The sequence below is a fragment of the Ictalurus furcatus genome, chromosome 24 (assembly GCF_023375685.1).
Source record: "Ictalurus furcatus strain D&B chromosome 24, Billie_1.0, whole genome shotgun sequence".
In the NCBI taxonomy this organism is placed as follows: domain Eukaryota; kingdom Metazoa; phylum Chordata; class Actinopteri; order Siluriformes; family Ictaluridae; genus Ictalurus; species Ictalurus furcatus.
Genome location: NC_071278.1, coordinates 5,614,055 through 5,635,926, shown reverse-complemented (window position 1 = coordinate 5,635,926; position 21,872 = coordinate 5,614,055). Strand labels below are relative to the sequence as shown.

At 39.5% G+C, this 21,872-nt stretch overlaps 1 protein-coding gene across 1 annotated transcript in view; it reads left to right on the top strand.

Annotated features, from left to right (window-relative positions):
* Positions 1-1,851: 1,851 nt before the first annotated feature.
* sh3bp5a (SH3-domain binding protein 5a (BTK-associated)) overlaps positions 1,852-21,872 on the top strand; it is a 26,294-nt gene continuing 6,273 nt past the window's right edge. Inside the window, exons 1-3 of the mRNA XM_053612736.1 lie at positions 1,852-2,469; positions 4,256-4,318; positions 6,686-6,814. Of these exons, the coding sequence (XP_053468711.1) occupies positions 2,389-2,469; positions 4,256-4,318; positions 6,686-6,814 (273 nt within the window). The 5' untranslated portion in view covers positions 1,852-2,388. The remainder of the gene's footprint in view (positions 2,470-4,255; positions 4,319-6,685; positions 6,815-21,872) is intronic.

The window sequence follows — 21,872 nt, the reverse complement described above, 5'->3', positions numbered from 1 at the left end:
CTTCAAAGTATACTCCCTGTCTTTAATATTAAGCTTGTTTTTAATCCTGTAAACAAAATGACACGACGCAGTCAACTGTCAGGTGTGATTAGATCACTTTCATTAGTTGGACAGAACATGTAACTACATAATAACTACTGTATATCATACTAATTTCCCAGAGAAAGAATTAGGATCATTCTTCTCATCAACCACAAGGAGGCGTTATACCTTCTCCTCTTAACTTCACACTTGACTGCTGTACAAGGTGACATTCAGTGCTGTAAGCTTATGCTGGTGAAGTATTGGACTTCTCAGCACCATGAGTACAGGATGACTTGTGATTTTTGTGAATCCTGCTAGGGTATGACATTTGGAAACTGGCACATGGCAGGGTGGTGGAAACAATCACACATTCTTGTTCTCATGCTCTTTTGGATACACGCATACTCTCTCTCTCTCTCTCTCTCTCTCTCTCGCTCTCTCTCTCTCTTATGCACTTATAGACACATACATACTTGGTCTTTGGTTTTACTTTCCCACAGGACTGTACAGCTTTGGAAAGAGAGAGACTGTTGGGTTGTTTAGCTGTGACATCGTTTATACTGTTAAAAACTGAAAATAGTTGTTACAGAATGTTATTTAGAATCTTTTTTTTTGTGTTTTACTTCAATATGCAATTCAAACAAATAGAGAGAGAGAGAGACAGACAGACAGACAGAGAGAGAGAGAGATAGAGAGAGAGAGGTAATATCATTCTGGTATTTGAGCACTGGTATTGATATTGTTTCCAGCACCTGCCCTTGTTCACCCACATATAGTTCAGAAACCTAGACAGTTGCATGTGGCTCTGTGGATCAAGCTTAAATAGAAACACCATAACAATGTTGTAATGTGCTGATCTGAACATTAGCTCTCTCTCTCTCTCTCTCTCTCTCTCTCTGTGTGTGTGTGTGTGTGTGTGTGTGTGTGTGTGTGTGCGTGTGTGTGCGTGTGTGTGTGTGTGTGTGTGTGTGAGAGAGAGAGAGAGAGAGAGAGAGAGAAGAAGAAGAAGACTGACCAACTATAGACTGTTATATTTACCTGGCTAGACACTGTATTCAGACATACAGCTAAGGAGAATGTGATCATTGAGCCAGCACTTCACTCCTACCTCTACCCATTACCTTGTCTTTTGTAATTAGGTCTTATATCTGGGCTGTTTATTTGTGCTGAATAATAACTCTTACTTATATTAAGTGGGTCATTTTGTTCTCAGTTTGCCCCAGTTAGTTTATCTGTTGCACCGCAAAAAGCAGCGAACAGACACAAATAGGTAAAATACAAGAAGAGATCTGCAGACAAAAATCACTAAACAGACAGACAGATAGATAGATAGATAGACAGATCTATAGATAGATAGATAGATAGATAGATAGACAGAAGACATACATACAGACAGACAGATAGATAGATAGACAGATAGATAGACAGACAGACAGATAGATAAATTGATAAATAGATAGATAGATAGGTAGGTAGACAGACAGACAAACAGATAGATATACAGATAGATAGATAGATAGATAGATAGATAGACAGACAAGCAGATTGTCACTCTTCTCTGAGGAGGCCATAAGTCTCTCTCTCTCTCTCTCTCTCTCTCTCTCTCTCTCTCTCTGTCTCTCTCTCTCTCTCTCTCCGAGGAGGAGGAGGTGGAGGAGGAGGTCACAAGTCTCTCTGTGTGTGTGTGTGTGTGTGTGTGTGTGTGTGTGTGGAACTTGTTTTTGTCAGCAGGGGGCAGTACAGACCTGTTCTGCACTTTCTCCAGACACTCATATTTCCCAAGGGTGCCAATATTACTGGAGGGCACTGTAGATAGGCAGACAGACAGTCAGATAGATAGATAGATAGACAGATATATAGGCAGACAGGCAGGTTGCCATTCTTGTCACTCTTCTCTGAGGAGGCCACAAGTCTGTGTGTGTGTGTGTGTGTACGTGTGTGTGTACGTGTGTGTGTACGTGTGTGTGTATGTGTGTGTGTGTGTGTGTGTGTGTGTGTGTGTGTGTGTGTGTGTGTGTTGGAACGTATTTTGGTCAGCAGGGGGCGGTAGAGACCTGTTCTGCACTTTCTCCAGGCACTCATCTGTTCTCTGTGCTCTCCTCCCTCTCAGTGAAAGACAGATCATTAGTGACACACGAGCTCATTTCTTCCAGCAGCCTGTTGGGTGAAAATGCGTCGTGTAGCCGGTGATAAAAGTTGCGGGTTTGTGATCAGCAGTGCGAGGAGAGAGGAGTTCCGGACGGGAGTAAAGCAGAGCAGCTGAGCGAAGCGCACAGAAAACTGAAGGAGTCGCTTTGTTCTGTAAATAACCAAACCGTTACATACCGGGCTGTCGGGTGTGTGTGTGTGTGTGTGTGTGTGGACATGGATAACACAGAGAAAGGAAACAAATCCGATGACGAGCCGGAGTCTCCAGAGGACGAAGAAGTTGATCCGAGAATTCAGGTACAGTAAGTTAATGTTATAATAATATAAACACTGGAACGCATGAGTCATTTAAATAGATGTAGATTTTAAAAGCATGTAAATATAATCACAGTCACACCTCAGTCAAACATATATCATATTATAAACAGAGCTCAGTCAATCAGCTGGACTTCAACAGGTTTATCAGTTCAGACTGACATGATTAACCTGGTCTGGTTGATTTATATACATCTCTATTTATATACACCTCAGCCATAACATTAAAACCCCTGACAGCTGACTTGAATAACATTGATTATCTTATTAAAATGGCAACTCAGGGGGTGGGATATATTAGGTAGCAAGTGAACAGTCAGTTCTCGAAGTTGATGTGTTGGAAGCAGGAAAAATGGGCAAGTGTAAGGATCTAAGCGTCTTTGACAAGAGCGTGAGAGTGTGATGGTTAGACATCTGGGTCAGACGGTCTCCAAAGCCACAGGTCTTGTGGGGTGTTCCCGGTATGCAGTGGTTAGTACTTAGTAAAAGTGGTCCAACCACTTTTAGTACAACCTGTACAAGGACAACCCATTAACCAGCGACAGGGTCACGGGCGCCCAAGGCTCACTGACGTGTGTGGGGAGCGAAGGTAAGACCGTCTGATCCGATCCAGTGCTGACATGAGATATTTCTAAAGATGCAGAATTTAATTACAAATATTTGAATTATTATTTTTTTAAAATAATTACAGTCATTCCATAACTCTGTACATATAAACATAGATAAACAGAGCTCAGTTAATCAAGGAATCAACACTGGCTTTCAACATCAGCCTGAAACCTCATTAATGATAAGCAGCTTAATTATCATCTGTTGTGGTTTACTCAGCGTACACACTCGTACAAGGTGACCGTGTTGTGGACTGTTGGTTTGACACACAGGACAGACTGCACTCGTTTATCACATGTTTCTCGGTTTTCCCGTCACCAGGAAACCCCCAAATGATTTAAGAATAGACCTGTGTGTTATTTTAGCTGTCCTTAGACTCAATGTATGCTAAATATACTGCACGCTGACAGACCTAATGAAAAATCCAGCTTAGTCTGGCCAAAACACAGGCCGTGCTGGTCAAACTGGTAGACCATTTGTGCCAGCTGTTAAGCGCTGTGAGAAAAGAAAGATTTCTGAATTACTGCTACTAATACTACCTGCGTAAGTTGTTTTTAGGAAAGTAATATTACAGTAAGTCAATAATAAAAAAAAACAAACTCAGACATTCATTCATTCATTAATTCATTCAGTTTCACACTTAATCACACCTAGGAGCAATTTAGTGTAGCCAGTCCACCCACTGGCATGTTTTTGGGAGGTGGGGGTACTCCAGAGCAGAGAAGCAGCATCACTACCTGTTTAACCACTGCGCTAACCTAATCTCAAACATTTACTATGTAATTTAGTCAAATAATAATGAAACTGGGACATAATTTATTAGCTGGCAAAGATGGATTGGCTCAACCCGTGTTTTGGCAGCTGGCAGCCACTCTGACTAAGCTCGGAGGAAATGTTAAACACATTTAAAGAGTCTCTGTTAAAATAATGCAATTTAAAAATATGTTCCTTTACATGTACCCACCCTTCTCGACAAAATAAACAGAGAATTCCCAAAGTATGTTAAGTGGTATGTTGCTGAGGTCAGATGGGCTTGGCTGAGCTCAACTTTGGATTCGTGTCTCCTCTGGATTCATTTCGAATAGTTTCCATATGTTGCTCAACTTACTTTTCCTCTCAGTCCTTTAATTCTCATTCCTTCTTTCTCTCACGTCAACAGGGAGAGCTGGAGAAACTGAATCAATCGACAGATGACATCAATCGATGGGAGACAGAGCTGGAGGTAGGTCTAGCCTGCCTCTCTAGTGTGTGTGCCTGTTTTTTTGTCATTGTGTTATTGTTTTCTTCTCGAACGGTTGCTGCAACAACGACAGAAGGAAGACCTTTCTTTCAAACTGGCCCTGGTTTCTCATGAATGACTTGCGTTCTCTGGGTTTGTCTGGATCAGGCAGAGGAAATGGTTTATCTGGATGTTTTGGAAATCCTGTGCCGTGGGCTGTCAGTTCAGGAAGTAGAGAGTTCCCGTGGATAAGCAGTAGATTAGGGTTTAAGAAGATAATTTGACATGAGTTATATTTTAGCTGTTTGTTTAGAGAAATGATTACCTCACAAGCTGTATATTGATGAATGAAGACTGTGCATGTAGCAGAGCTTGTGTGTTTTCATTAGGGACTAATGGAGAAATCATCAACAGATGTTTAATTCATCATGGACAAGATCGTCACTTAGGTTCAAGTTTATGGGAAAAAAAAGGTGTTTATATCCTTCGAGCTGATCAGGAGCTTCAGTCTGGTTAGGGTTCTGATGACTATTAAACGTTTAGACCTGATATCTAAAGTAGTTTAGTCCACACAGATACACCCTTTAAAAATTCATGCATCCCCTCTGAATTGACTTCAGTCCAAACACGTCTTCTGTTGATTAGTTATGGACTGGAAGGAAGAATTACGTGATAACAGCCGCTCGTTAATCGTCTGTGAGAGCCGGGACGGGTGAAATCGGAGGAAACCTCTATAACTCTGACCTCAGAGACAGCATGTGAGAGGATGTAGGAGTCTCTAAAGTCAGATTTGTGGCATGACCTGGCAGCAAGAAAGAGCCAGCCTGCACAACACTGGAGAAAAATGAAGTTGAGAGCGAAAAGTGAAAGTGAACCCAGTGAACTGACGTAGGTGGCATGTCATGTCCGATTTATAACCCAGCATTTTATGCCAAAAAAAAGAGGCACGCTTATACCTTTCCTCAAAAGGGAATTGTATAGCATTTACAGGGAATTTCGTACTTGTGTACTAGTGCTGGATTAAGATTACTGAACCAGCTTGTTTTCAGGAAAGCACAAAGCCTGACTAACGAAGTGTCTGATTTCTTCAAATCGCCGCAACTAGATAATAGCCGCAATAGCCCTGAGTGTATCACAGAGAGGCATTCATGAACATATACCACAGGCAGCGTGGGATAAATGAGGCATGCAGGGGAGTGCTGTTTCTGGAACTACGCAGTATTTTACAGGCTCTAGGATCAGTTACATTGCCTTCTGCACCATATGGATGGTGATGGGGTAAAATTATGGCAGATGGTGGATTGAAATGCAATACAGGTGCCTAAATAACTGGAAAAACGTTAAATGTTTTATATGAAGTTTTACATAATTTATGGTTAAACTAATCTTTGACCTCATGCTAATGTTAGATTAGCCTAAAGTTTAGCAAAAGATGTCAAGTGAAAACCTTCAAGCACTTTACACATTATTACATAAAAATAAAATAAAATGGGTTAGCTTAGGATGACTTAGAGTAATGTTTTACTTGAGACACGAGAAGTAGTGAGGGGAAATTACACGGTACACAACATTTTGGTTTGGGTCTCAAGAGGTTAGAGTCATTTCAGCTTGAGCTAATGTTTTCCCTCTTTTCCCTCATTTTATCTGAAGCTAAAGTTGTCCATCATTGTAATGATAGCATAAGCTAAAAATTGACTTTATATTAATATTAGCTTAAGATAAATATGGCCTCAATTGAGAGCTTTCTGCCGCTTGTAGGTACCTGAAAATGTCTCACGGCAAGGTTAGCATTACCTCACATTACAATTAATAGACGCTAATGTTTTATATGAGCTAAGGTTTGGTGTCATTCACTTCAGGTAAATTTGGATTCTTAGTTTAACTAAGGAAACCCCCCCCCCCCAAAGCTACCAAGCTTATTTTTTCCTCCAAATGTTTTTTTCATCCAGATTGCTAAGGAAATACTATAAAACCCTAAATGTTTTAGCTATCTTCATTATCCACTCTCAGATTGTAATTGCACTGTAAATTAATGCCTTATTAAAGGCAGGTGCACTTATTTGATTAGTGTAATCTAAAACAAATGTTGTGTGCTACAAGTAATTAGAGGGATCCAGATCAGCCTTTTCTGAACTTTATCATTTCTCAGTTTACGTATACCTTGTTCCTAGATTTTCTCACTGTAGAGTATTTAACCATTAAACGAAATGTTAATAAATAATATTCAAACGCCTCTGACTGGCAGTTAATATTTGAATGGTTCTATGTAAAAAAAAAAAAAAAAAAAAGCCTTTGAATAGATGATCACTTTAAGTCTATCCAAATCCCAGAATGTTAATCTAATCTAATAATCTAATCTCTGTACATCAGGACTCCAGGCAGAGGTTTCGTGCTGTCCTAGTGGAGGCCACGGTAAAGCTAGATGAGCAGGTCAAGAAGATCGGCAAAGCCGTGGAGGAGTCCAAGCCGTACTGGGAGGCCCGGAGAGTGGTTCGACAGGTACAGTAACTTCCTGAAATATGCCCTTCCCAGCCTGACTGCAAACAAACAAAACCCGATGCTCTTTCACAGCTCATAAATACTTCTTCTAAACATAGGGACGTCTTGTGTTTAGCAGAGGTGGGAAAAGTACCAAAGTTCTCACCTCTTACAGTTGAGTCAGAAATGAAAAATATGTCTGCTTTAGATTACACACTGATGTTATTTACTGATGATGCATTAGAGCTCTTTTTTTACCAAGGAAAGTGGGAGAAGATTAGCTAAGGCTGACTAGCAACAGCTTTATTCCCAATCTCTCAAATGTTAGCTAGCGTGATAATCACTCTGAATATACAAACTAGCTGAACGCTAATAGCTGTCTCCTGACTCCTTGAAGCTGTCTGATGTTTAAAAGCCACGTTATGACTGCAAATATATGCTTATATAGAAATGTAGTGATAAGTGATAATGTAGTGAGTAGAAAGTAGACATTTTGTTGAAGTAAAAACTCAAAAAGTACAGATACTTAAAAACCAGGCTCATGTACAGCAGCAAAGTTAATGCTGGTTTGTTCCTTTCTACTTCTGGTGTTTGTTTTCCTCACTAGCGCTAAGACAAAGGGTTAGAGCAGACATTACATAACTTACCTGAGTGTAGATGATGGATATTTTGGAAAATGAAATGAGGCATTAAGCAGTAAGACTGTTATTCCAGTCATTGTTACAGCAGACTTGGAATGAAGGCACATGGGATTTTCATGGAAGTGAGAGGCTGTATAATGTCAGGAAATAAATGCTACGCTGTTAAACTATTAATGGGAAATGTCGTTGTCAAGATCACAGTAGAGTCACAAGTAACTAATGTAAGTCAATTACGTTACTAATGTAAGTATAAAAACGTACAAAGTTTAATATACTTAATATTTCTTCATTGAATGCCACTAAGAACTGCCCACGGTCACAAAAATACTGCACACATGTCCTCATAGACCATTGTTTTTACATAACGTGCCGGAGAGACCATTGTACAAAATGGTGCTGCAACAAAATCAGATCTGCATGCAACAACTCCAGACCATTGTGGTCTGTTATAGTCTCGTGAGCCAGACTTCTGTAGCAACTGAGGCTAAAACCAGAATGCCATGATCTCGGGCTGGGGGTATGATGATATCGAAATTGTGTGAAATTGTGGTTAAATTCTCATTCTCAAATTTGAAATGTCAGAAGGTGTTGATTAATTTTCTGTAGTAGCATCTCGGTCAATAGTGCGGTCTGCGAGACCAATCACAAACAGATTGTTGCTTAACATCATTGAAGGAGTCCTCCGTGTCAGTGCTTTGTAACAATCAGAGGTAAAGGCCAAACTTTTCTGATTCTAAGACAGAGGATGTTGCATTTTGCAGGGTCTCAGTAACAAGTTGCATTTGTTTGTCTTATTATCTTCAGCAGAATGACTGTTTATAGCTGCTATAATATAAGTGATAACTGGACATAACTTGTTTAGTGAACGTACTGCAACTTTAAATTGAACTATAGATGGATAAAAAGTATGATGTATTGTTCTTTACTGAATAAAATGTGTAATTGCTGGTAAATTTCTGTGGTATTAAAGGAATAAGGTATACACATATATGTGCATAAGGAATGAAATTGTAACTAGCAGTATTCTAATAACTGTAGTGAGCTGAGTGTACAGTCTACAACACACATCCTGGGGCTCAGACTAGGGACGTAATAACTGTACCAGTCACTTTGTTTCATAATAAAATTACCTACTAGGCTAATCTCATGCACTTCCTATTTTGAAATTTCCTTGACTCAGTATGTACAAAAGTGTTACATGTGTCATGTTTCACAACCAGTTTACTTCCTGGCTAAATATTCACGATGAGGCAAACTTAGACTCTGTAGATCGTATTTTGAATAAGTGGAAATTCTCATCGTAACCTTATTTAATAATTAAAGATCTGATTCTGAGGATCTGCATTTGTGTACTGGCCTGAAATACTGGTTCAGTGTTGGATTGGATTAGACACATACCGTCCCATCTGAAAGTACTGGAACAGCAAAGTCAATACTATTGTTTTCGCTATACATTGAAGACATTTGGGTTGCCACCAAAGGTGCCATGCTTTTAAGTTGTTTAACGCATCTAGATGTAAATATGAGGAAATGAAAGCTGAAATTTCCATCTATCGTCTCAAATTTATCTGATCTCAGACCAAAATGTCTTCAATGTATAGCGAAAACAATAGAATTGGCCTGGCTGTTCCAATACTTTCAGAGGGGACTGTATATCACAGTAAACAAGGGGAATGTTGACACGTGAATGCAGGTCACAACTTGTCTTAAAGCATGCCATCATCACGCCTGTTTCACGACATTTCACATAACTCAGCTACAGAAGCTTTCAGACCGCCGACCTGGTAATTAAGAAGATTATTTATTCAGATACACTGAGCTGTGATATTGCTGTGGTGTTTAAAAACAAAAAGAAAGCATTTTGATTGGTGAATGCATATTTATAAAGTTGTACAATGTTGTTTGAGACAGCAGTTTTAGCAAAAGCTTTGCTCTACTTTCACTTTACTTCCTCAGACACCCTTACTCTCACCTATCCTGTCTTCCCTCCTTCTCTTTTCCCCTCGCTTAACATAGCATCTGCACTCATCCCCTCAGGAGGGAAAAACTGCTGTGTGAAGACTAATGCAGGATTCATTTGTTAGCAGACAGAAATAGGCTGCTTTTTCTTAACCTCTAGTGCATGTTTTACATGTAAACCTATAGGAACGTCTGTGTCTCAGGAACAGTGGGCGAGTGGCAGGAATACACCCTAGATGGGATGCCAGTCTATCATAAGGCACCATGCACACACTCATTCACACCTAGGGGCAAATTAGCATAGGCAGTTTTTGAGAGGTGGGAATAAAACCGGCAGGGGAAGAACATTAACCTGAGTAACCTTAGCTCAAGATCAAACTCGGGACCCTGGAGCTTTAAGGAGGACAGAGTGCCAGTAAAAATGAGTGTTAATGTGTGAAAATAAGGAGATTTAGAGCATTTTGAATTGAAAATATGAAGAGCGGTGCTGCAGGCTCCACAGGATAAAAGTGATTCTCTCCAGCACAGCAGCTTTGCTCTGGCTTAGCTTAGGCACAGAGTCTTTTTGAAAAAAAACGAAAAAAAGAAAAAAAAAAACACATTTCTGCCCTGGTGTTAGTGTGCATATGTGTGTGTGTGTGTGTGTGTGTGTGTGTGTGTGTGTGTGTGTGTGCGCGGGCATGTTTTTATATCTTGTACAAGGATAGGAACATAAGACAGATTTGACCTTGGGAAGACATTTGGCATTGATTATTCGCATCTTTTATTTAAAAAACTAAAAGAGCTAAAATGCTTCGTACTGGTTACAGAAGTTAACACTAGGGTAGGCACAGCATTGATAATATGTCAACGGAAGGTCCTCACAAGGATAGTAAGATGTGTGTGCGTGTGTGCTGGCCGTGCTATATATAGAAAGATGCTGGTGTTAATTAGTCTGGCTGTCATGCTGTGTCGCAGGATGGCTTCTGATTGCGGGTTTCAGGCTCGAAATAGCAAATACTTCCATCTTCAGATTACAAATGAGTAAATAGTCTCCAAATGCTAATTTATTCTCCGATCTGTCTCACTGGTGAATATGCACGATGAAATTTTCTCTTGCCTCTTAGAGTCAGCCGGAGTCCTCTCTCTCTGGGGTATGTTTTCTTTTTCATCCTAAGACGTGCTTGCTAACACTCTATGGGAGAACTGAATAGTACTGATGGATAGATAGGGAATTAATAACTCAGTCATTAACGCAACACCAAATAGCACCGGTATGAAGCATATTAATTATGCTACAGATGCGTACGGTATAAGTGGAGGCGGCGCAGGAATGCTGCTGCATGGATGTGAGTTAAGGCAGAGGTAAAAGTGCTGTAATCCGTCAGTGTCAGACCCTGCAAGGGTGACTGATAAAAGGGGTTTCTCAGATGTCAGCTCACATACCAATCTCTCTCTCTCTCTCTCTCTCTCTCTCTCTCTCTCTCTCTCTCTCTCTCTCTCACACACACACACACACACACACACACACACACAGACAGCCAGCCAGACAGACAAATCTATTCTGAAAATGAAATCTGCCTGCAAAAACAGAATTAGTTGAATTTAATAAATAACCAAAAAAAGGTACTTTACCTAATCTTTTTTTGTTTTGTTTAGACACTAAAGAACATTTAAGAAATACTGTTTTAGTAAAACGTTATTTATTCCTCTATATTACCATAGACATGAATTTCATCATGTGCTTTTCTCTGTACTAGGACAGAAAATTAAGAAGAAAAAAAAAAAACCCCACGCCATGTTTACTCCAGACTCAGTTATAATATAATTAATTCTAAGAGCAGAGCTTATGAAAATGACGTATTTTTGGCTGATTTTATTAATATTTTTGTTTCAAATTGTATTTTTAAAAAATAAATATAGTACATCTGTTCTTTCTGAAATGGGACTACCTTTTTTTTTTTAGAAGAAGAATTTTCAGTTATGTGTCATCAATATATCACATGGATACCACAAAATCCACAAGAGAAGCGTCATTAACCTGTATGACCTTTTACTGAATTGCACCTGTGTTGGAACGTTAAAAATAAAACACTATACCTTTTGGTATGCTACAGCCCAACATTTGCAGTTTCTTATAATAACCTTCCATTATTAATATTTTGAGTCAACAGTTTTCAGTTCTTTTTTTTCTTCAGTGCAGTGAAATGTGTCGACATTTTGTTTTTGCAGTAATCACATGCTACAGCTGCTGGAGATGGATATTAGGTTGAAAAAACACTTGCGTATTTTTAAAGCGTTTGTCTCTGATGACTGCTTGTGACTTTAGTTGACACGGGTGGTGTCGATTTCTCTGTGAAAAAGCTGACAGCATCCAGAAAGCATACAGATATCTCCGGGGAAAAAAAACAGGTCCAGTAGCTCTGTCACGCTGATGAAGGCTGAAGGAGTGTTTTGCCAGCAAACTGCTGACCAACCGGTGTTATTCAGCTGCATCAGGAGCTGTCAAAAATCACACACACATATACGCACACACACAACATTTGTAATTAGGTGGTGTAGAGTGTGAATTAGTGTGTTTTACAAATGACAGTATTCTGACTAACACTAGCTGTCATAATCACATCATGTCTATAAATATAGCATTTATATTATCATTGTAGATCAAAACAAGGTCAAAAATCTGACGTTATTTTTTTATATCGTTCAGTATAAACGTGTAAAGTCTCGTTTATTCTTGTAACGTTATAGGACAGGAGTATTCAACTAAAATTTATAAAGGTTACATGAAATTCCTTATGCTTATAAAAGTCCAGCTAAGCAGCTACCAGTTACATTTTAATGCTTAACCATTAATGATTATGTCTGCAAATAAGACAGTAAGACATGGACTCTGAACAGATGAAACATCTGATTGGAATCTTTAAAGAGAGCAAACACCCACGTCTCTGTTCTAATGTCTCTATAGCCATGCAGCTCGTCTCTGGTCAGATGATCTGTCTTCAGTTAAACAAGTTATACTGCATAAATAAATGTGAGTGGATAAACCACAACAGATGATCTGCTACAGAAACCGAGCTGAATCGTGTTTAATCGCTGAACTATGGTCATTTTTAAAAAAAATTTTTTTTATAAAGTTTATCGACTAAACTACGCTGTTTTTCGATCACGTGGCCCGCTGAAATACTTGCTTTGCATCCAAACTGCATGCTGCAATTTGTCAACCCGTGATAAAGGGGTAGAGAGCCATTTTGGATTCATGATTTGTATATCTTTACTAAACTTAACACGTAAAACGCCGTGACCTTACGCTATAATCAATCCGAGCATTTGGTAGAATGTAACGTTCTTGTAGTTTTGAAAGTGTAAATATTGTTTTTTCAAGTTGTGTTCCTACAATTATGATTAAGAATACCTGTAACGATTGAGTGTATGGGAGCACATTGTTCCTGCAGTGTGTGGGTGTGTCGCATGTGATTCACAAAGAATAGTGGCATGAGGAAACAGTATTTAAATTGGATTTTTGCGTGCGCTTTCTGCTCTTGAGAGTCACAAGGAGACTGTCAGAAGAGTAAAACTGAAACAAACTCAAAAGGTAGCGTCAGAAACGGTTTAAAATCAACCTACATATGAACCTACAGGATAGTAAAAGAGCGTAGACATGAGTGTGCATTATTTGTGAATGAAATTCTTTCCAAAAACTCTGCTGGGGTTCGGAGGTGTTAATGTGCGGGAAATGTTTAGTATGAAGCCAAGTTTACCGTCGTAATATTAGCATCATTTGGATTATTTTACTAAAGAATAATTTCAATATTTGTTTTCGTATTATTAAGATGTAGTAAGCGAATTTGTTTTGTTTTCACCCGGCAAAAATGGGCATTCTCTCAAAAATGGGCAAATTTAATACCTGCACTTTGGTCATACTAATTTGCACATGCAGTTGCAGTTTCTAGAATGAGTTTTAGACCGCAGTAGAAATGGCCCATGTTGCACACTTAATTAAAACAAACATACAAAATGGACAACGGGTGCTATTTTGATCATGTGAAAGAGACAATCCTCCATAAACCCTATTAGTGAATCTGCTTGCACAAGTTTTTTTTTTTTTTTTTACACCCACATAATCTTTTAGTAAAATAAGGCTGCGTGTACCTAAATTACCTCTAGCGTGAGAAATCCACTTAGTCAACACGTGTGTGTGTGAGTCCACGTGACTGACCTCTGTTGAGTCCTTAAGCCCTCTAAACACCTGTCTGTCTCTATCTGTAGAGTCCACACTTACTCAGCAGTGTCAGGTGGAAAGGTGGCTCTGGACACGAGCAGCTGTCTCTCATAAGCAGGGGCTTGAACGACACCTCCCCCTATTCATCCAATCACAGTGCACTGTTCAGTCACACCACAGTCTGTGTGGACTGACATTAACTGTCCCCTGGACAGATTCATATATAGATCGTGAATAGAGTTACATGCCTGTGGTCCTGCTGTTTGTTTTTTTCCTCTCTCTGGCTGTAGCTGAAAATCTCTAGTGCTCAATCAGGGCCTTCAGTTCTTCATATAGCTCAAAGATACACTGAACAAGATTTCCTCCATAAATTAACTTAAACAACTGTCCATACATCCATCTTCCATACCGCTTATCCTACACAGGGTCGTGGGAGAGCCTGGAGTCTAACCCAGGGAATTAGGGGCACAAGGCGGGGTACACCCTGGACGGGGTGCTAACCCAACACTCAGACTATGGACAATTTTGCTGTTCCCGCTCCAAAATGTATTATTTTCCTATTACAGCACATCCCAAAGTGTTTTATTCCTCTTATAGCACAGTGACTCGTCAATGATTACAATTTTACATGTATTAATGACTAACACATCATACTTTTGAACCATTTATACTTGCAGAACATCTGTGAGACAAGTTAGTTCCCGTTATGACTTACGTTATAGCAGCTATATACAGTCTTTCCTTCAGCAGCCTTTCTTTTTCTCTCTCTTGAAGTTAATAAGAGATTATCATGTCACCAAGAAACCAGAAAGTCCTGAACACTTTCCCAGGGTGGAAAACGTACTGCCCAATACAACAGGCTGACACTGGAGATTCCTTCAGTGAAAGCGTTTATTAAAGTGAACAGTGTTTAAACCCCTTTCTGCATCAGCGTCAGTGTCAGTGTCAGTGCACTGAGAAAGATCTGTGTCCAAGTGAATGGGCTACAGCGAGTTATTTTGTACCTACAATTTACAATAATTAGATGGATGTTTTGATAGATATGCACATACATACACATGCAAGTATAAAGATACATATCTGTAGATCGGGAAATAGGAAGAAATGAACATTTCTTTCATATTTCCACTTACTGGATGTGGTTTAAGCATGCTTAGTCATCTCAGAGAAGTGTTCCGGTTGCATTTAGATGAATCACAAGTATGTATACGAGTATGTATCGGGCAGAATGAGAGTAATGGAGAGACTCGTTCGTCCTTTCTCCTCTCTCATGCAGACTGGGATTCTGAAAGTCTTTATTTAACTCTGTCAGACACACACACACACACTCACACTCACATTCACACACGGCTCCACAGTGCAAACTGACTTTCCTCTGCTGCTTGGCAGTAAATGAGCTGCCAGTGATCTCATGCCATTGTATGAGAGCTGCACATGAGAGGGTCCGGTCCGGCCAATAATAAATAACCCATAGTTTTTGTTGTTGTTGTTGAACAGAATTTTAAAGTGTGACACATTTCATAACGAGGACTGATTTGTTTCTAAAGCACAGTGCAGTTTGGCCTTCATCACTGCACGGGTGGACCCAGCCCAGGTCGACCTTGCCGGTTTCCTGCTGCTGGCCAGCTGCACACACATGCAGGCAAGGGGAAGACAAAGACGTACACACACACATTCATACACACACACACACACACGTTTTTTTCCCATAGCTGACACAGTGCTTCCTATCACACTCCATCTTATCTTTATTGTCTGATCCACCACTGTAATATTTAATGCACAACACTTGAACAAATGAACAAAATGTTTTTAATCAAGTTTTTAATCACAGTTTTTAATCAAGCAGTATCGCACAAGAGTGCTGTTCTACGGAATATTTATTCGACCGCCGGTAATTAAGACCAGTCTGATATTCGGTACAACAGCATGACTGCGAGTGTGATATTGCTTTTATACAACAGTCCTATAAACAAGAAATCAACCCTTTTTAGCAGTACACTGGCGATCCGTTCCGCCGTCAGAATTGAGAAATTGTGAATTATCAGACATTTTCAATCAGTATGAACAAGCTCATTATTTTATTGGTGCAAATCTGTTATACGATTAGTCAGGACATTGTTGGGTTTCTGTGTGAAGAGTATCGTGACACTGCATTTAGCTGCTTGCGAGCAGGGCGATGGGAACGGTGAGGGATGTGAGCCCCTTTCTGCACAAACAATTCACACCTCTCTCTGCAATAACATTGGGGCAGAGATAAAACAGACAGCAAATAAAGCTTTGTTGATAGTAAAACATTGTATACAACTGCCAAAACAACATTATAATATTTGAAGCCCTGAGTGTCTAATTTCATATGAGCCATTAACCAGTATTGTGCAGCATGACATCACAAATAAATTCAACGCTGATCACGGGAACCCCCAAAACAGGCGGAAATTGAACACAGGGTAGCTGAACACACTCGGAGGAAAGCGATATCTACCATCTTCCACATACATGAGCTCACAGACTCTCATAGTTGTTTAGTGTAGCTGTGATTGACCAGGGAGAGATAGTGTAATACCATCCCCCCCAAACCATAGAGCACGGCCAGTTACACTCTCTTGGACTCCTGGCCACAGATAGCATCATAGGATTCAAACTTGCCATCTCCTGACAAACTGTTCCTCCAGGTTAAATAAACATGTCCTGGACTACCTCAACATTGCTTAGTTGGACAGAATAGGAAGAGTTTTTGTTTCATTTCCAAACAATAAGACCATTAAACACCTTCTCAACACTGCTGTAGGACCTATCCTCACACGCATACATATTCACACACCTATTCATGCTCGGTGACTAGATTACTCACACTCACACACCTATTCATGCTCGGCGACTAGATTACTCACACACCTATTCATGCTCGGCGACTAGATTACTTAAATACTCCATAACACTGCTGCTCAGTCCATTTACACTGATCTGAATACAGCATCATGCCCTGCTGCTTTTACTGCACTCTTTCTCTTGCACTACTACCACTCGCACGTTGCGCAAAATATATGTATATTATATATATTTTAATTTCTACTCATTTTATAAATGTATTAGCTTCATGAGGAACTGCACACTGAATTTCATTGCACTTGTATAATGATAATAAATGTGGTTCGTATAAGTAAATCTTTACGATTTAAAATGACATCCTTTCACTTTCATTACAGTCAAGGCTTGGGCCTTGTAAGGGGAATGTCAATGTCTGTGTCATCATTTCCTCACCTACCCCCCTTCAGCATCTTCGAAATGATGCCATTTCCTGCACACGTCAGTTAAATGTGGTTCTCTATGTGTGTTTTCTCAGAATCTTGGAGGTTTCTTTTTAATGATGCAGTGAGGTAAGGTGAGGAATTAGTGTGCTCTCCCACCCTGCTCATAACCCATTCAGGCCCCTCAGACTAGGTTTTCAAGGTGGACGACTGGCTGCAGTTGTCTCCTTATAGATGGTTTTTGGAATGGCATTTCCTCAGTTATAGATATAACAGGAGCCTACACAGTTTATCACGTGTCTCTATCGACATGGTAAGAGAGAGTAGGACAGGAGGACGCATGCACATTCTCAATGTCTGCATGTTCCGCAATTGATGTCACATCAGAGATGAAGTGGTTCCACATTCACATTGCTCTGAGTCGGTAGTGACTAATTATATGGCATGAAACTGACTATATCTTTAAAAGCAGGTCCATTTCCTCTTTAAATACGAGGTGAATGAACTCGTATTCAGCAGGCTGGCAGCAGTACAGAACTGGGTCAGGAACTAGGAAGTAGGTCAAATACGTGGGAGTGTCTGGGTGGTTGTCCTATTAGAAATTGCAGCATATTGGTTAACGTAGCGTTTCCGTTTCAACCAGGATTTCTTATGAAATATACTGTACATCTTCCATGGTTGTCGTTTGTTCAGTTTAGGGGTCTAGGTGTGCGGCCACTCATGCTCTCAGATGCCCTCAATTCATTAGTGAGCCTACCAAGCAAGTAAAAATGTAAAATGATCTGCCCAGTCTCATGTTTTGTTTGTCTGGAAATCTAATAGACGAAGCTAAAAAGTGGTAGCTAGCATACTATAATAACGTATAGGCTGACCTAGTTAGCTAGTTACGGCTAGAGCCTAATTTGCACACGATAGAAAACGTGAGTTATGTAAAGATTTAGGAGATTTATATGACGGCTTTGCTCTGCACTTCACATACCGTACCTGCATGTTCCTTATTCTGGGATTTGGAAGAATAGCGTCCTCTCTTTTTCGGTTGCCAGGCAACATTCAATCAAAACAACTAACAGATATGAAATCTGTTTCTACTGATTTGTCCACTCTTGCACCCTTGACCATGTTTTTCGACATTTGCGTTTTGAATGCTTTAAAACTAAAATCTTTATTGAAACCCCCATTCGTGAAAGAGTTAATCTAGACAAAGTTAATCAACATGCTGGTGTAATTTTTTGTCAATATGTGTGAAGCATTTTCCACTAAAGCCATAACTGCTTCAGGCTGTAAAAATATTGTAGCTTATATATTTATATATATATATATATATATATATATATATATATATATATATATATATATATATATATATATGTTATGTTATAAAATGCTTATATATGTATATGTAAATATATATATATTTATGTCTATATATATATATATATATATATATATATATATATATATAGACATAAGAAGCTAAAAAGTGTTAATTTCCCCTTATGTATGGAGACTTTTAGGACACCTTGTATTAAACAGAGAGTTTGTTTTTAAGGAAAGCATAGAACTCAAGCCTCCTGATGACTGGCTAATGGGCTGTTTTCTTGTTTCTGGAGGGCACCAATTGTCCACTTAGAACTAGGCTATGTAATAAGTGTAATAAGACTTTTCAAGCATTTATAAGTTTTCCTGGTGGAAACACGTTAGAGGAAATTAACTGAATGCTCTGGCATCTCTTTCTTTATTCCTGTGAGAAATTAGCAGTTGTGTTCGGGGGGATATTGTTGTTGCTAGTGCAGTTATAATGGTGTTGTAGTAGGAGAAATGAAAAGTGTCATGTTTTACTGTTAGCTCCTAAAAAAAAAAGAGCACGAGCACGAGACACGTGAAGTCCCAGAATGCAATGCAGCTATATGACACAATTACGCCGAGTCGCGTGAGAGACTGAATTGCACTGACTTGATGCGTAGGCGCTGACGGTGGTATTAGCATGACAGTTGAAGTTTTGATCTGATCGTTCTGATCTGTTTGAGCAGAGTGCACAGATAAAGAGGTGGGAGAGCTGGACAGAATAAAGCACTGCTGCAACACTCTCTTTAGGTAGAGATATAGTGAGGCAGTTCTATCAGCAGATATTCGAACGGCATTGTGGGTAATGGAGGGAACCTTTACACAATGTGCAAACAGACCAGCATCTTCACCAAAAGTTTAAACCAGAAAAAGTAATCATAAAATAATCTTTTTCCTCAATTGAAGCTCACATTTTGAAGATAAATATTGATATGGAAGTCGTTCAGGGTGGATATATTCTTTAATGTGCCACTGATTTGTGATGCATTTGGCTCTCCTAAATGTTTTTATTTTCCGTTTTATGTTTGGTTGTGCGACCTGTTCCTACAAGATACACTGAAATTTGTGACTGTATGTAACGAAACTTAACGAACATGTGTGTGTTAAGAATAATTTCATCATCCAGAATTGATTTCATGTCAGTTGGAATCTATAATAGGAAACTGTGGTTTTACAAATCAGATGATTTATGTGCGCATGCCATTTCCTGTTTTTTGTTCGCATGCAGAATTTCACTCTACGCAAAAAAGGTTGATTTTTTTTGTTTGTTTGTTTATTTTTTTTAATAATTGAGGCCCCAGTTCAGTAGGAGGTCATGTACTCAACAGTATGAGAGCATGTGAAGGACCAGGCACTGCACTTTCCTCAACATGAAACGGACACCAGTGAGAAGAGGGACAGGAGGAGGGAGGAGTTATGCTGCATTTGGGTCATGTGGGAATACTCAGGATTATTTCAACTTGAAAGTGTTTACGCATTACTGTGAGTGGTGAAAATTATCAGCTGATAATAAATTAGGAATAAAATACTGTAGAGCGTGCCGTTATAGAGAAATGATCAACCACATGGTGGCGTGATACGGCCCAATGCAAAGCGGATTATCTGTTACAAAAGTGTTTTATTCCTCTTACAATGCAGCAATTTGCCAATGATTACATTTTTTAAATTCATTAAGAATGACAGATGGATTTTATCCACTTATAGTTGCATTTAATGTTACATCCTATTATCACTTGCATTATAGCAGCTATAAACAGTTGTTCCATTACCAGCCTCTTTTTTTTCACTTTCCTGAAGTTAGTTTAATAAGTTAATAAGACACAAAATGCAATTTCAGCACAAAAGGAAACTGAAAAAACTTTCATGGCAGAAAACGCTACGATTTTACCTCTGACTGAAAGTTCACAAAACTTGTTAGTCAGCATGAACGTTTGACTCAGAGGTCCATGTGAATGTTTTTATTTTCCCCAGGCAGAGTTGGTAATTACGGTGATTCCCATATGATGGGAATTCAGCACTTCTCAGGCTGTTTCTTAACTGTGTTTATTAAGGCTTAACCTTGGACATGTCAAGAGCAGGCCACTCTTGGCATAATTCACTCATGTTAATGGTGTTTACTGAGACCGCTGGGTAAACACTGCATTTATTTAGCTCAGTTGTTTAAAGTCACTTCTTGGTGGTCTGATGGTATAGATGACCAAAATACATTTTCATGCTAATCACTGGTGAACATTTGGTCATTTTAAACTGCCAGGATAATCCCTGGGTATTACTTAAGCATGTTAAAATGGCAGCTGATCTTGTCTGGGAGTTTAATGTTGATGGAACAGCTGAAGTGAGTGCGGATTGGATTTCTATCTGACTGGTAGAGCCTGTGTGTTACATAACAGCAGAAGTGTATTACAGTATTACATGTATTGCAGGTCTGTCATTCAGAAAGATCGAGAGTTAGCGTTTCAGCAATTATAGCTTCACACAAAACCGGAGTCTGAAACTGTGGTTCCTGCCAGGGTTGCCAGGTCTGCAGTTTTGCTGTGAAGCTTGACTACTTGATGTGGGGCTGACGGTTTTCATGAACTACTTATATAGATTCAGGGCTGGAAACGTGAAGGGACGCAGGGGGACTGAGTCTGGGATGCGACAGTACAAACTTTGACCTGGATAAAAGCTGCATTTAAGCAGGTTTAATCTCTTTGGAACGCCCTTATTCATCTTAATTTATTTTCACTATCATAGATTGCTAAGTGGGCGCATGGTGGTTTAGTGGTTAGGACGTTCGCCTCACACCTCCAGGGTCGGGGGTTGGATTCCCACCGTGGCCCTGTGTGTGCGCGGAGTTTGCACTTTCTCCCCGTGCTGTGGGGGTTTCCTCCGGGTACTCCGGTTTCCTCCCCCAGTCCAAAGACATGCATGGTAGGCTGAATGGCGTGTCCAAAGTGTCCGTAGTGTATGAATGGGTGTGTGAGTGTGTATGTGATTGTGTCCTGTGATGGATTGGCACCCTGTCCAGGGTGTACCCCGCCTTGTCCCCGTGACCCTGAGAAGGATAAGCGGTATAGAGGATGGATGGATGGATAGATTGCTAAGTATTATATCCACATTTATGCTAGCCTATATGATTATTACAAATACAACCTCGGTCAGTAGTTATTGAGAGATATGTAATGTTTGTAAAGTGTTTAGCTGTCATTTATGCAGCCTTTATTGTACCACTTTCATTTTTTTTCATTGTAATGACACCGGCTGTCGCTCTTACCTTTGCTGATAGTCAGAAAAGTCAAGAAAGAGAGAGAAGAGTTTGAAAGGGAGAGAGACAGTCAGACTATATTAAATGACCACCTGGTAAAAAGCTAGGAGTGAGAGGGCAGAGAGTAGTGATATGGAAGATAAGGATGAATGAACGTGTTTGTTTTGTGCCACACCTTCATGAATGTTCTTCCTTGAGCTTTCATGTGCCTGTCCTGATACTCGAGAAAGCATATTGTTTGCAGGAGACATGAAACAAGTGTAATGTTATTATATATTATAAAGGTATTTATATTTATATGTTTATATTTATATATACCTTTTTTTTAAATTGATAAAAAAACAAACCTCCAGCTATACTGTATCTTGGACATTTCCACCACTTATAGATTATTTATAACACAAGCATGTTTTCCTGTATGAGGGTGCTTGTGCAT